Source organism: Loxodonta africana, chromosome 18, assembly GCF_030014295.1.
Source record: "Loxodonta africana isolate mLoxAfr1 chromosome 18, mLoxAfr1.hap2, whole genome shotgun sequence".
In the NCBI taxonomy this organism is placed as follows: domain Eukaryota; kingdom Metazoa; phylum Chordata; class Mammalia; order Proboscidea; family Elephantidae; genus Loxodonta; species Loxodonta africana.
In genome coordinates, this window is record NC_087359.1 from 58,965,041 (window position 1) to 58,981,440 (window position 16,400).

Below are 16,400 nucleotides of genomic sequence, written 5' to 3' on the forward strand. Positions count from 1 at the left end.
CCCTGGTCCTGGCTTCCTCGGCCCTGCACTACCAGCCCACACACCAGCTGCCATACCTTGAGTTGGAAGAAATAGTCCTCAACCTGCTCCTCGCTCAGGCTCAGCTTGGTAGCCACCAGCTGTTTCAGGGTTTGTTCCACGTCCCGGGCCATACGCACATCCCCACAGACATAGAGATGGCCCTGCTCTTTGTGGAGCACACGGAGCACCTCGCCAGCCAGCTGGTGTCGCAGGATGTCTTGAACATAGACCTGAAACCAGAGTAGAAGGTGGGTCCAGCCCACAACAGCCAAGTCCCTGCTACCAGGAAAGGGCCTGCAGTCAGCGGTTGCTGGCTACAGGGAGGCAGGAGGGGGCATTAACAGCTGCAGGGTGAGCTGCCCTCCCAGACAGGACTTTGCACAGGGACCAGGCTAAGGATGAGGAGGTACACTGACACCCTCCCCGGCCTAGGCCCAGGATGAGGCTGGAAGTGAAATTTGCACTCAGTCCTGCCCTCAAGGAGCTGAAGCCTTGGGGACTCCCAGCACTCTCTGAATTCATCATCCTTCATAGATGATCAGTCAAGCCAGCTCCTGCACCCGAGCTCTAAGGCCAACCTGCCTACACCCTTCCAAAAAACAAAAGGGGGTCTTTCAATGTAGACTGTCCATGGGACTGGATCCCTGCTGTTATTGGGGCTGGGGGCACAGAGCCCCAGGATCCCATTATACAGATGGTCCAGGGGTCAGTTGGGGGACTCTGCTCTTGTCCCACAACAGGTGATCCCAGCACAGGCATGGGATCTGGGCCCAAGAGGAGCCCTGACAGACCCACTCATGAGGACTGAGCCAAGAGTCTGCTCCAACTCCCCAGGCTTACAGGGCAAAACGCCCCACAGGACAGGAGCCTGTCGGTGGGCCATGGCAGGAGCAGTGCTGCCCACCACCCTTGCTGTGTTTCAGCATGAAGCCGGCAGTCATGTATCCCAGGGGAGCTGCTGGGGTCCTGGGGTGGCAGGTGGACGCTGGGGATTAGCTCTCCGTGTGACCCTGTAAGTCCCCAACCTCACTGGAAAAGTGGACATAAGGATCATCACAGCAGCACTCTGATGTTTCTGTAATCACCCCATTTTAGAGCTGAGAAGATGGAGGTTCAGAGAGGTGAAGAGGCTCCTGCGGGGCCAGGGCACAGCCGGGGTCTGTGCTTTTCCTGTTCTACCCACTGAGCAGGCAGGTTCTGTGTTTACCTTGGGCTGGCCAGGCAGGCGAGAATAGGCTGTGTGCACCTCATGCAGCGCTCCCTTCCGGGCCATCTCCAGCATCTCCTCCCGGTAGATGTGGTCCTCATCAGGGCGGCGGCAGCCAAACACCAGCGTCATGGGGCCTCTCAGGAGCCCTGCAAGACGCAGCAGGTGCAGTTACCACGATGGCCACCAGAGGGCGGGCCATGGCTCATGGCCTGACCATGCTGGGCACCCCAACTCCCATTCTCATCTCGTCCACACGTTACCCTGTCCTATCTAGTATAGCAGGAGTCCCCGGGTGGTGCAAAAGGTTTGTGCTCAACTACTAATGAAAAGGTTGGCAGCTCAAGCCCACCCAGAGGTGCCTCAGAAGAAAGGCCTGGCAAATCTGCTTCCAAAAGGTCAAAGTCTTGAAAATCTTATGGAGTGCAGTTCTATTCTGTACACGTGAGGTTGCCATGAGTTGGAGCTGACCGGACAGAAACAGGTTTATCTAGTAGTTTCCTAGCTAGTATTATCCCCATTTCACAGATGAGGAAACTGAGACCCAAAGCTTTCAGATAACTTGTCCCAGTCACACAGAGACAGGATTCCAGTTCAGCCCATCAGAATTCAAAAGCTGGGATTTTTCCCATCACCCTCACCGCCTGGAGAAGGAGCCCTGGCTGGCTGTAATGTGGAAGACAAAGGAAGACAGAAATTCTAACTCCACAGGGGCCCGCAGGAGGTGAGGCAAACCTGGGAGGTCTTCACCCGGGAGAGGGGCCAGGAAACATTTGTGGGGTGGTGGCACAACTTGCTTTTGGTTCTAGCTCTACTTCCAGGAAGGCACTGGCCACCCTGCACCCCCTCCCAACCTGGAAGCCTCGAGAGCTGTACCTTTGTGCTCGATGTCATGGAGCCGCTGCTGCCAGAAACTGCGGAAGGGGGCAATGCCCGTACCAGGCCCAATGAGGATGCAAGGCTGGGAGGGGTCCTCAGGGAGCTGGAAGCCGCTGGCACTAAACGGGATGGAGGGAGAGAGGCCCAGTTTTCAGACTCCCTGGGCCAGGTGCATACACAGCTCAGGGGCTGGGGAGTCAGGTGTATGGTTGGGGGTGGTAGTGGGGCGGGGGGAGGGGGATGGAGAGGACAATGAGCTCAAATTCTGATTTCCAGAGTCCTGAAAGCTGCTTCATTTACCCTTCTGAGGCATGCCAGTGCCTCCCCCTGGGGTCTTTTGTAAAAGGGCCCGATTCTCATCTTACTTGGCCCCACCACCCCTGCCTCCACCACTAATACTGCTAGAGCCTCAGCCACACTCTACATCCAGGGGGCGGACTGGGGATGCCAAGTGTGACCCCAGTGCCTTCTTCATGGGCCGGGGCACCCAAACCCCAGATCACTCCCTTTCGCTCCGGAACTCTCAGGGGCCAGTGGTCCCACCAGGGACGGAGTAGGGGTGGTCCTTACCTGCGCACAAAACAGGGCACTGGATCTTGGGGCTTCAGGTTGCTGAGCCAAGTGCTGCAGACGCCGTGGTGCAGGGGACCTTGGCCATCTGCAAGGGCAGACACAGGCCTGACTGTCAGTCCCTCCCGCTGCCCGTGCAGGAACTGTACCAGCTGCCCCTCCCACATTGATAGGCCTCCTCCAACTGCCCCACTCAGGCCCTCAGAGGGCTTCATGGAGGAGGCTGGTACAGTGTTTTCCTTCTGGGTCTGAGATCCACCCTCTATACACTCAGAGCCAGTGAGAGCTGGGAGGGACTTAGTGTCTCAGCAAATCACTCCCTTTGCTGCTGCGGGAACTGAGTCTCAGAGAGGGATAGTGACTTGTACAAGGTTACTCAGACTGCAGCAGAGGCAGGCTGAGAGTTCAGGTTCCCTGACTCCTACTCCAGTGCTCCTTCCAAAAGAATTTCTTCAGAGATCCCCCCAGTCCACGACTCGACCCTGCTGACAGCAGCAGGAAGTGACCCCTCAGGATTGACCATAGTCACGAACCCTGAGTGTCCTCACCAGTGTTGCCTTTGCTGGTCGGAGCCCTGAGCAATGGACGAATGGATGACCTTCCACATTCTGGTCTGCTCTGACAGCTCACTTTCTCCCCCAGGGGACCCTCCTGGACTTGTGGAAACCCCAGCTTTACCTGGGTTACAGTCCCTTCCCAATGGTCCAGCATTTAAAGGAAACCCCCAACCAACTTGAGAAGTCTCTTTGGTTTTCTTCTGGGCTGAATCTGGCTCTTGCAAGACATGCCTGCCTCTCTGCCCCCAATCTGAGGATTGAGATTTACTGGTGTGGATGTGCCCAGCCCAGCAGATAAAGAGAGTCTTCCCAGTTTTTAGAAACTGTGATTGTGTTTTCCAGAGCACAAAAGGCTACTGAGATGTGGGCCAGCTCTCTGGATTTGCCAACCCAGGAGATGTTCAGTTACAGTGGACATGGCAGGGGCACCATTCATCCAGTGGAGGAGTCAAGGTCAATCAGACAAGAGTCTGGACCTCCCAGTCTATGACAGTTCTATCCCCATTCTCTGGCCTCATAGCCCCCTGGGCTTCCCTTCTTAGCGCCTATATAATGACAAATATCTAATTATTTCTAGGAGTATCTCTTCACTGGCCCCTTCAGAATGGAAGCTCCATGAGGGCAGGAGCTGTCTGCTGTCTTTCCACACCTATGGTGTGAAATAAATCACTGCTGAATGAATGAGTGAATGAATGAACAATTGATGCAGAATCACCCCCTATATGCAGACCGGACTACGACTAAGAATCCTCAGGCTCCTACTAAGTACCAGGTACTTTCCACATTTGATCTCAAGGACTTTTCCCAACAGTGCAGCAGAGTAAGGTGGTTAAGAACTTGGCCACGGGAGTCAGGCTTCTAGGGTTATAATCTCAGCTCTCTACTTACTAAAATGTGACCTTGAACAAGTGGCTTAACCTCTCTGTGCCTCAGTTTCCTCACTTGTGAAATGCACACAGTACCCATCTCATTGGGCTGCTGATCACACATCTGCAAAGGGCTAAGCTCAGTACCTAGTTCATAGTGATATCTCTTACCCACCACCTACCAACCTACCATTATTAATAGCTCTAAAACAAACAAAACAACCTACTACCATCGAGTCGAATGCAACTCATAGTGACCCTATAAGACAGAGTAGAACTGCCCCATAGGGTTTCCAAGGAGTGGCTGGTGGATTTGAACTGTGGACTTCTTGGTTAGCAGTCAAACGCTTAACCACTGTCTCAACAGCTCTAGGAGGTGAGTATGCCCACTCCCATTTAACTGATGAGGAGACTGAAGCTCAGGAATGTTGTCTAGCTGCCCAGGAAGTAGCACAGTTGTGATTTGAACATGGGTGGGACTGCTTCAAAGCCTCTGGCCCAGCACTCACCTCGGGTGTGGTATGTGACCACGGCCACAGTCAGGTGGACTTCTGCGGGCGTGTGGTCCTGGGAGGAGCTGATGGAGTAGTACCGGGGTTTCAGAGTGGGGAGCTGGGAGAGTAGGAAGCCAGCAGATATTCGCAGGGACGGGAACTCCTCAAGCACTTCCAGGAATGTAGGGCTGTTGGTGAACTTCCACTTGTTGTACTCTGAGGGCTGAAAGCCAAGGGCAGTGTGAGGGACCCAGGCGCCTGCCTCACACTGGGGGAGGAGGCTGCCATTCAGTATTCTTGCATTCTTTCACGCACTCAACAAACATGGCCAGGTGCCAGACGCTGTCCAGGGTGCTGAGACAATCAAGCTGGAGGTGTTGTAGTTCTCATCCTCATGGAATTCAGTCCAAAGAGTAGCATTTATCTAACTTGTGTGCTTAGAACGCCACTGTCAGTAACTAGTGTGGGCAAAGATTAACTGTCATCTAATTTGGGCCAGGACTGTGGTATCATACAGACCTGGGTTCAAATCTCAGCTGGATGCCTTTACTAGCTGTGGAAACCTGTTCCAATTAATTAATCTTTATGAAATGAGGATGGTATTGCCTACCTCGTGGAAATGTTGTGTGAATTAAATGAGAAAATGTATGTCAAGTTAGTATACTACTGCCACAGAATAACAGTTGTGGTGGTGGCTGGAATCAAACTAATTAGCAACAGTGACGATGATAATAATGGTGTCCCGTGCCTTTTGCAAAGACTTGGACCCAGAAAGTTGCAGATGAGTAAATTCATCCTCTCATTAATTTATTAATTCAACCATCCATCTGTCACTACATTCATTCATCCATTCATCCACACCACCCATCCTCCAACACTTCCTACATCCCAGGCCTGTTTCGGGTCTTGGGAATACAAAGACAGACAGACGAGACATGATGGCTACCCCTTTTCTAGCTAGTTTCTGAGGAAGTGCACTGTGGTTGCATCTTGCAGGCACACAGAACAATTCAGTTCCCGTCGCACAACAGTGTCCTAGAGATGGCATGGGACATGGTGTCTGGCTTCCCACCAGGTTTTGACAAGTCTCACTTTGGGGTTTTGGGGTGGATCCTCCTGGGAGGTTAAAGAGTAGCTCTGGGCTTTGGGTCCTCCTACTTTGAGACCTTGCTGCTTCCCCACCCATCAGCCCCAAACTTCACCTGACACAGGGCCTCCAGCCTCCGTCTCTCAGCATCTTCCGTGGCCAGTTGGGTCAGTTTTCGGAGCAGTAGCTGGGTTGGGGGTGTGGTGATGTCCAGGAAGTAGGTGAGGGCCTGGCTGAGTGAGCAGGGGGGCAGTCTCTTATCCCTGACCCAGTAGCTGCCTGGAAAGGGAAGGAAGGAGTCAGGACGGATAAAAATCCCTGTTTGGGCTTCTGGGAGGGTGACGAGGCCTCTGAGGCCAGATACCCTCCATTCCCCAGCTTCAGGGGAGGGAAGACTCTAAGGTACTGGCTCTAGGAACAGCAAAACGTGGAAAGAATGTGGTACCGAGGTTGCCAGGGACAGCTGGTCAACAGCCCTCCAATGGGCACCCAATTTGACATAATCCTGATAAACTAGCCATGGTCCAGAATCCAGTCCTTCTCTGGCCTAGACCGGAACTTTAGCAGAACACCTACAGGGGAACTACAGACTCACAATGACTAGACACACCACAGACTGATGTACACCCTAGAGGCCCATGACCCTAATCCAGCCACCCTGAGGTGTGCTATACCAAGAGGTGCTGTCTGAGCATAAACTCAGCCCAAAGTGAGATAGCAAGTCTCAGGGAGTCCCAAAAGGCAGTATGCAGGGCAGTCACAGCATAAAATCTGGAGTCAGCAGACCCAATAAATGTTGGGCAAATATATTATTATTGTTATTTCATCTAGACCTGCAGTGTGATGAACCACGTCTGTCTCCCTACCATCATGAGGACATTCCTGCCCCCTTGTCCCCAAGCTTCAGGCTCTCTTGCTCTCCGGACCAGTGGGGGACACTGCCAGACTTTGCTCCTCTGACCCCCACTTTCCTATGCTGGCTACCCTGTTTAGGGGGCGACATACTTTGGAGGTATCATTATCTCTGAGGAAACTAAGATCAGGGAGCTATTCCTATGGGTTGGGAGGCCCATGATGTGTCAATGACATTAGCTTACGCCCCCTAGTGCCTGCCACTCCCATACTATCTCCGCTACATGGAGACTGATGGTCTCGCCTTTGCACAGGAAAAGAGTGCTCTGGGCTCTCCCCAGGACATGCGTCTTCTCCACAGTGGGGATGGCCAGGAGCTAGCCACACTCCTCCTGGTCACCTATGGCCTGCCCTTGTCCATCACCCAGGGGAAGGTAGGGACAAATGAGACCTTTGGTGGTACCCGTACCAGTTACCATTGAGTTGATTCCAACTCATGGTGACCCCCCGTGTGTCAGAGTAGAACTGTGCCCCGTAGGGTTTTGAACGGCTGATTCTTTCAGAAGATCACCAGACCTTTTCTCTGAGGTGCCTCTGGGTGAACTTGAACCTCCAACCTTTCAGTTAGCAGATGAGTACAGTAACTGTACCACCCAGGGACTCTAAAATTTTAATTAGCCTGTGTGAAATGGACATTTTTCCATTCCTGCATTTGTTTGTGTCCGAAATTGTGGTGAAGGCTGCACGTTTGATCTTCATAACAAAACTACAAGGCAAAGAAGGCTTTATTATCCCTATTTACGAACAAAGAAATTCATGCTTAGAGAGGTTAGGTCACATGCCCAAGGCCACCCAGCTGGTAAGTGAGGCACGACTGTCCGCCTTCAAAGCTCACCATTTTACTCAGATGCCACGCTCTTCTATTTTATCACCAGGCTAGCTGCATGCCCGCGTCTGCTATGAGGACTAAGAGATAATGCATAGGAAATGCTGGCCTATAGTAACTACCCAGCAAATGCTGGCATACAATAACTACCCAACAAATGAATATAACAAATAATAATTACTATTATTATTATCTTATTGTATGTCTGTCTCCCGTACTTGGTGGTGAGCTCCCTGAGGGCAGACACTGAGGCTCCTTAATTTTTTTTACCCAGAATCTGCCTAGTATATAGATAGTACTGGTTAAAATTTTGATTGAAAAGTAAACGAATCAGTCAACAAAAATGTGGCTAAGTGAGTGAAAGAATGAATGGAAAAAGATTCCCAGCCTCTGGAGTTGTTGGGCAGATGGTCCCAAACACGCAGCCGTTTCCAGCTAGCTGGCTATTAGGAGGGAACTGTTGCAGGCTTTGGAAAGCCGGCCTCACCCAGCAGGAAGGACAGGGCAGTGGTCCACAGCAGAGGCCCACCCTCAGCCTCAGCCCCTCCTCAGGGGTGGGCTGGGTGGGGAGAGGTGGGGTGGCGGGGGCTACCGGGGCTGCCTCAGTGGGATGCCCCCATGCAGATGACTCACCGTTCTCACTGAGGACTTCCAGGCGCACCGATTGGTGGGGTGCAGGTCCATCCACCAGGCGTTCCAAGATGCCTTGAACCAGGGCCGGCTGGTTGCCTGGGAAAACCCCGAGGTGCTCTCCAGGCAGGTAGTTCAGGCCTTGGCTGCCCTCATAGGACAGTTCCACCAAGAGGGTAGCTCGGCTGGGGAAGGGAAAAAGAAGCATCCGCTGACGCCGTCAGGATTTCCTCCATAGCTCCCTGAGGGCGGGCCAGTTTCCCCAGGAAACGTGCCCTTTCCATGAACCTGGATCGCTGGCATGCTTAGGTGGGGATGTTCAAGAGACCCCAGGGCTGGCTGGGTCTGAGCCTCCCCCTGGGGGTGAAGAGTGGACCACACACATCCCTGAGCAAACCTCCTAAGGTCTTGGCCTCTGACTCTCCTAGGGAAAAGATCCCATTTGGTGACATGTGGACACGGGGAGAAACCTTTCCTGGTCCCCAGCACAAACGCTGTTCTTATAGGAACAGAGGCCAGTTTTTCTAATGAATGGGGGAGAAGGACAGCACAGATAAAGCCTACACTTCCTTACCCTGAAGGGGACGTTTCCTTCTGCGCCAAAATTTTCAATGAAAGTTCTTAAGAAAGAGCCAAATGGTTTGCGTTTCTCCTGCCCCCTTGCCTTTCAGTGAGAAGGTTAGAGGAAGGAGAGGAAGTGAAGCAGCTGCCTAGTTCTCAAGCTGGAAAACAAGCCTGTGGTGAATCGAGACCAGACCCAATGTCACTGCCAGCCTCTGGGGTCACCCGTAGAGCTGGTCTACTGACTCCATTGTTGTTAATGCTAGCAAACACTTCTCTCCCCTCCTTTCAAAGACTGACCTGCTCTGGTCTTCATTAAAATAAAGTCTATTGATGATGTGAGAAGCCCTGTTCTCTACCCTACCTGGATTTCAGACTCTGCAGGTTCCGTTGGGATTTGAGCTTCATAGTGAACACATTCTTGCCATGCATGCTGCCAAGGGCTGAGGAAAGACAGAAACAGCTCTTAACCACTACACCACCAGGGTTTCCAAGGAAAGGCTACCCAAAAAAAAAAAAAAAAAAAACCAAACCAAACCCCTTGCCTTCAAGTCAATTCTAACTCATAGTGACCCTACAGGACAGAGTAGAATTGCCTCTTAGGGTTTCCAAGGAACACCTGGTGGATTCAAACTGCCAATCTTTTGGTTAGCAGCCGCAGCTCTTAACTACTACACCACCCGGGTTTCCTGACAGGAAAAGGCTAAGTGGGTCTTCAGTGTGGATCGGGGAGCTGTCACGTGTTTGAGCCAATTCTATCAGAACACTACCTTCCAGTGTCCCACTTTCTTTCCTTTTCTTTTTTTCCACTCTCCTCTGAATCACACATGAAGGCCCTTGACCTGACAAAGGATGGTTGTGCCACTGCTAAAATCCAGCTGCAGCCAAGTTCACTCCAGCTCATGGTGATCCCACTGTGTCACAGCAGAACTGCGCTGCACAGGGTTTTCAATGTCTGATTTTTTGGAAGTAGATCACCCGGCCTTTCTTCCAAGGTGCTTCTGGGTGGACTTGAACTGAATACCTTTTGGTTAGCAGCTGAGAGCTTAACTGTTGGCACCACCCTGGAACTCCAAAGAATTTAACCAAAGACGTTAACTGTACTGCTGCTAGGTGTCAGGAAATGGAATTTAGGTGCCCAAGTATGGAAATTTCCAGGGCCTCTCTATGGCTTTGAATCCACAGAAGAGTATATTTGAAGTTATATCCTAAACATGCAGAATATAAGGCTACTGCTCTCATGGTAAGGAGCCCTGGTGGCACAGTGGTTAAGCGTTCGATTGCTAACTGCAAGGTCAGCAGTTAGAACCCACCAGCCATTCCATGGGAGAAAGACATGGCAGTCTGCTTCTGTAAAGATTACAGCCTTGGAAACCCTATGGGGCAATTCTACTCTGTCCTATAGGGTCACTATGAGTTGGAATCAACTCAATGGCAAAGGGTTCGGTTTTTGGTTTTTTGGTTCTCATGATAAGGTCCACTTGAGTGATTCTCACGGTACAAGAAAAGAAGAATCCCAAAGGCACAGGATCCTGAGGGGGCAGACCTGAGAGTTCATGAAAGGAAGCTGGGAATTGCCCCTGTAGAATCTTCTTTCAACACCTCGTTGTCTTCGGAGCTGGGAGACTGGGGCTCAGGTCCCAACAAGGCTGCATGCTAGCTGTGTGACATGGGTAACTTGATTCCCTTCCCTGAGCTTCAGTTTCTGTCTACCTTCCTTGCAGGATGAGTGTGAGGGCTTACTTAGAGTTTGTGGGCAAAGAGCTCAGCACAGTGGCTGACACACAGTAGGCCCTCAGTGGACACAAGCTCCTTTCTTTCTCCAGCCACCCTCCCCTGGGGCTTCCTCATGACACAGCCTCCCACAAGGCGAAGCAAGCCCTCAAGTCATGCACCCAACAGACTCTTCTTGGGAAGCGAGTACTCCGTGGCCTCAGACCAGTGCTTCTGTTCAAAGGGCCTGGTGGTTTTCTAGACCAGAGGCTCAGAAAGCCCAGGAAGGGCCAATGAGCACCATGTGTTAGAGAAGCAGGTACCTTTGTTGAGGTCCAAAGGCTCTGAGTCTTGCACGAGCCTGTACTGGTGTGGGTCCCAGGTCTCACTGGAGGTGTACAGCTTGGGGATCTGAATATGGTGTTTGCCTCGGATATCAAATATCTCACATGCTGCCTGGAAGGAGATGGGGCAGACCCATGTTAACAGTCATCATCATCATCACCATTTGGGCTACCATTTATTAAGCCAGTTGCTGTCAAGTTGATTCTGACTCATGAAGACCACATGTGTGTCAGAGTAGAACTGTGCTCCACAGGGTTTTCAACAGCGGATTTTTTAGAAGTAGATCACCAAGCCTTTCTTCTAAGGCACCTTTGGGTGAACTTGAACTGCTAACCTGTTGGTTAGCAGCCGAGCACGTTAACCATTTGAAGCCCCCGGGGACCAAGAGCACAGTTATCCTGTTGGGCTAATGTGAGGGCTCAAAAAGGTAACATATATAAGTGCTTAGCCTTGGACTTGGCACATAGTAGCTATTGCTATTGTTATGAATATTTTTTGTTGTTCTTGTTGAGAATATACACAGCAAAACATACATCAATTCAACAGTTTCTACATGTACAATTTAGTGACATTGATTACATTCTTCAAGTTGTGTAACCATTCTCACCTCCTTTTCTGAGTTGTCCCTCCCCTCGCTGATATAAACTGACTGCCCTCTAAGGTTCCTATCTAATCTTTCCAGTTGCTGTCATCTATTTGATCCCATGTAGATAGTTCTTAAGAAAGCATAATGTTCAAGGTACACCTTTTTTACTAGATAAACTAAACTACTGTTTGGTTTTAAGATGACTGCAGGGGGTATTTTTGATTTAAGGTTTAAAGATTATCTCAGGACAATAGTTTCAGGGTTCATCCACACTCTGTGGCTCCAGAAAGTCCAGAGTCCATGAAAATTTGAAATTCTGATCCGCATTTTCCCCCTTTTGATCAGGATCCTGCTACGGAATCTTTGATCGAAATGTTCAGTAATGGTAGCCGGGCACCATCCAGTTCTTCTGGTCTCAGGGCAAAGGAGGAGGTTGTTCACAGAGGCAATTAGCCACACAGTCCATATCCTCCTCCTACTCCTGACTCTCCTTCTTCCTCTGTTGCTCCAGGTGAATAGAGAACAATTGTTGTGCCTTGGAAGGTCGCTTGCAAGCTTTTAAGATCCCAGGCACTACACAACGAACTAGGAGGTAGAACAGAAGCACTAAACATGCTATTAGGCCAATTAACTGAGATGTCCCATGAAACCATGGCCCTAAACCTCCAAACTAAGGAACCAAGCCCTTGAGGTGTTTGGTTGTACATCAGCAGCTTCAGCAGCAGCTCTGTTTTTTTTTTCCTTTGGTCTTTGTTATAAATATATCTATCACATAACTTTTGCCAATTCAACTTCTTTCAGGTCTTTAACTTACTGACAGCAATTACAATAATGGACTGTGCAACCCTACCCTTCACCAATGTGATTTTTCCACTGTGATTCCAATGTGATTTTGAATCCCCTTTTTCTCCATCCTCCCACCCCTGGTAACCACTAATAAACTTTGATCTCTGTACATTTGCCTTTTCTTGTCTTTTTATGTAAGTGAGGTCATACAATATTTGTCCTTTTGTGATTGGCCTATTTTGTTCAGCATAATGTTTTCAAGCTTCATCCATACTGTAGCATGTATCAAGACTTTGTTTCTCCTACTGGCTGTACTGTTATAAATATTAATATTGACATTAGCTTACTTTATCCTTGTGTCCTCACTGTGAGGTAGGTTTCATGACTCCCATTTTCCAGATGTGGAGAAGACCTGTCTAACTTCTAACCACCACTGCTGAGTGCAACTCTGCTTGAGGGTTGAGTTCTCTAAGTCAGCAGGGTCAAGACTGGGAAATAGAGATCTAATAAGATGCTGATATAGGTCCAAAGAACTAACTGTGCAGTCCCTGTTCCCAAGTTCTCTGTGGCTAGGAGACTGGAAACAATTCAAAGTTGTCAAAAGGTGGCTCAGATAATCAGAGGAGGAAGATCTCAAAACCAGAAGCTCTCCAAGGGCAGGGACTCTGTCTCAGCCACCTTCTCCCACCCATGGGGTACGCATTTAAAGGAAGAGTTTTTCTGGGTGGGGGGCAGCTAGGAGGAGCAGCAGTGACCTGGGGCCATGTCGACAAGACCAACAGAGTTCATGCCACCCAGGATGCATGGTACAGATGTCCTGGGCACACATGCGCCCCGGCATCCCTGTCTGGGCTACGGGGCGTCTCTGGCTGTGAACTGACCTTGAATGTTTGCACAGCCCAGCTGCGGAAGGCTTCCTCCTGCCCACTGAGCTCATCTCCTTCCCCTGTCAGGGTGAGCTGAGAGGCCCCCAGTTGGGAGAGCTTCTGGTCAATGTCATGTGCAAAGGCGCAGAACCGAGGGTATGTGCTGGATCCAAGGCCAAACACGGCATACCTGCCAAGGAGGACATACACAGAGAGACTGGGTGAGCCAACCCATGCAAGCCTCACCCAGCAAGCACCCAGCACTATAGCCATTAAACCAGCCCAGACATTCCACTCCAGCTGTGCACGGGGCCCTGCTGGTACACGTCCCCTTCTGGTCCTCCCTGGTTCCCACCCTCATCACCAACTCCTGTGATCTGCCCGACGATCGGCTTGCTAACCTGTCAGAGGAACTTGGTTTCTGTGGCTTGACCCTTGACACACTCAAGGACAAACCTCAGACCCAGGCTCTCTTTGCTCCTAGACATTTCAGAGAAGACCCTCGTATACAGTGGCACAACTAGGAGGGTGTGGGAGGTGCAGACCGTACTGGGTGACACTGTCAGAGGGGTGACCCCCAAGTGACTATCTGTAAATACATCCCTGCAGTTAGTTATAACAATAAAAACAGTTTTTGTAAGCCCAGCTTACATGTATCTATATACCTACAAGCCTAAAACCCTATGCTAATTTACTTTTCGAACCTTTTAATGTACACTGGTCAGAGCTGTCATTATCACCCCATTACAATAGTGCTTTAAATCATGTCTTCTGCTCATGTTACAAGCACACGTCGTTGTTTCTATTGCTGCCGGTGTTTATGTAGTTGCTGATTTTGTCCAGTTTTCTGGTCCTTTAGCTAAAATTTTCTGGTAATTATTATTTGTGAACCTATATTGATAACTGTTTTGAGAATGAAGTAGTAATTAAAGGAAAAGAGGGAGTGATACACGGGAATTAACAAATTACAAGTAACATTAGTACAGGAAGCCTTGCTAAGGATTCTGTATGATCTGGTATGGGAGGAGGTCCATGGGGGGTGGGGAAGAACCATGAGTTACTGCACTGGGTGACACCAACCCTAGTGATGCCACTGCCCTTATAGTCACCTAGGTTCATTGCCTGGATCCCAGATCTGGTCCCACCCACCCAGCCCACCACGAGGCAGGGCTTCGACAGATGGAAGTGGGGAAAAAACCTTACCTGAATTTGTTAGTGAGCTCTTTCAACATGAAGAGCGATTTCTTCAGTTTCTAGAAAGAGAAAGCACCGGAGTTCTTAGGTCATGGTTCACAAGAGCATGGCTTTTTCTTTCCTTCTCGTAGCCCATTTTTAAACTGTTCCCCTCTGGCAGGAGAAGGCTTCAGACCCACAAATGAAAGTTGGTTTATGTGTGGGACCTCTGTGCCAGGCCTTGAGTTCAAGTTCAGGACTTGTCTATCACTCCAGCTGAGCCTCAGCAACTCATGTGGGCCCTGACCCTTGATGGGAGACCCAGAATAGCCCAACCCCCCAACCACCCAGCCCTGGTGGCAGAGGGGCCTGCCTTATATAGTAGGACACTTCTGAGCGTCTCCTAATGAAGCGTGGGCCTCTCTTCTTGTTTGGAACTTGGTAAGAATGACAACAGTTGGTCCCCTAGCCTCTAAAATAACCCTTATTTTCCAGGAACTCAGGTTAACTTTAGGTGGTACGTGACCCAGTAGAAATAACACTAACGATGAGAAATTTTCCCTTTTTTGTAATTTTGTTATTGTTATTGCTTTAAAAAAAATAATGTATTGAGGCAAAATCTGCACAACATAAAATGAACCATTTTAAAGTGAACATTTCAGGAGTATTATCTACATTCACGACATTGTACAACTACCACTTCTACCTAGTTCCAAAACATTTCCATCGCTCAAAAGTAAAACGTCATATCCATTAGGCAGTTTCTCTCCATCCCCTCTCCCTTAACCCCTGGCTATCACCAATCTGTATTCTGTCTCTACGGTTTTATCTCTTCCGGATATTTCATGTTAATAGGATGATACAATATACGACCCTTTGTGTTTGGCTTCTTTCATTTAGCCATGTGTCATTAGTTCATTCCTTTTTATGGTTGAATAATATTCCATCGTATGGATATACCTTATTTTGTTTATCCATTCCTCCACTGATGGACGTTTGACCTGTCACATCTTTTTGCTATAGTGAATAGTGTTGCTATGAACATTCACATACAAGTATCTGAGTCCTTGCTTTCAATTCTTTTGGGTATATACCCAGCAGTGGAATTGCTGGGTTATATAGTAATGCTACGTTTAGTTTTTGAGGACCTGCCAAACTTTTCCACAGTGTCTGCATCGTTTTACATTCCCAACAGGAGAATAGTAGATTTTCAATCTCTCCACAATCTCGCAGTTATTCTCTTTCTCATCCTTCTGAGCATTAGGGAGGAAGCCTCAAGTTGGTATCAAATGAGGCTTAAACCTCTCTAATACTTGCCAGTTACTCTTTTGAAAAAACAAAAATAAGCAGGCCTCTGTTAGGCAACTGTATCTAGCTAAAAATCCTTATCTTTGTTGTGTTCACTGAACTTTTTGCAGACTTTAAATTTTTGAAAGTGATAGCATTCTTTAAGCATGAATTTTTAAGTAAAACAACAGGTCAATTTACAGAAGAATATAAACTATGTAATAGGAAAGGTGACACATACATACGACAATAATTACAAAGGAGGCAGGCAAATGACCTACACTAGGGCAGCCCAGAATGATCTGAACACCCACTCTCTAAACATCCTCTTCTCCACACTGAGGCCCCGGATCCTTTCCTTCATCCTCTCAGGCCCCACCCTCATCCTTTTTTTGGTCCTCTCAGGCCCCACCCCACTTTGGGCCACCCACCTCTCCGTTGCCGGGAGAGTCTCCATTCCCAAACGTGCTGGTCACCACCAGTAGCAGCCGCTCCTTCTCCAGGTCACTCAGCCTGTACTCATCCATGCAGAAAACCTGGGTTGAACCGAGAGTGGACATCAGCCCTCAGCTCCCAGGTTGGGTCCCTCCACAATCCCCACCACTGAACCCCCTGCACTTCCCTCCCCACCAGCTGGGAGCCCCCTTGGTCATCGCTGATCCCTGGAGTCCAGGACAGGGGGGTGGCACGAGGAGGGGAGTGCTTAACTGATCTCCCTCAAATTAACCAATCTGAACAAGTCTGCCTCAATTCTCCTCCCCCTTCAAGCCTCCATCAGCAAGTTCTAGTATTCTTCAAAATACTGCATATCCCAAATAACACCACTCTGGCCACTTTCATTGCTACTTTAAATTCTGAATCTGTGGACATATTCCCTACAAAACTGGCATCAGCAGGTAACAGAAATCATGATCCCTTTGGTGGCTCTGGAACCCAAATGCTTTGCCTGGAGGTAATCTCAGGGGATGGCTGTTACTTCTCACTGTTCTACTCAGGCCCAGGGATGCGCGACTTGCCCATCAGTCCCCCTGGCA

The 16,400-nt window shown here is 49.5% G+C and overlaps 1 protein-coding gene across 1 annotated transcript in view; it reads right to left on the bottom strand.

Annotated features, from left to right (window-relative positions):
* NOS2 (nitric oxide synthase 2) overlaps positions 1-16,400 on the bottom strand; it is a 41,672-nt gene that overhangs the window by 2,547 nt on the left and 22,725 nt on the right. The window contains exons 14-25 of the mRNA XM_023556122.2: positions 15,798-15,902; positions 14,110-14,159; positions 12,922-13,096; positions 10,647-10,779; positions 8,975-9,053; positions 8,053-8,234; positions 5,797-5,960; positions 4,610-4,817; positions 2,678-2,765; positions 2,105-2,226; positions 1,229-1,377; positions 57-251 (exon numbers count right to left, since the gene is read on the bottom strand). Coding sequence (XP_023411890.2) covers positions 57-251; positions 1,229-1,377; positions 2,105-2,226; positions 2,678-2,765; positions 4,610-4,817; positions 5,797-5,960; positions 8,053-8,234; positions 8,975-9,053; positions 10,647-10,779; positions 12,922-13,096; positions 14,110-14,159; positions 15,798-15,902 — 1,650 coding nt within the window. The remainder of the gene's footprint in view (positions 1-56; positions 252-1,228; positions 1,378-2,104; positions 2,227-2,677; positions 2,766-4,609; positions 4,818-5,796; positions 5,961-8,052; positions 8,235-8,974; positions 9,054-10,646; positions 10,780-12,921; positions 13,097-14,109; positions 14,160-15,797; positions 15,903-16,400) is intronic.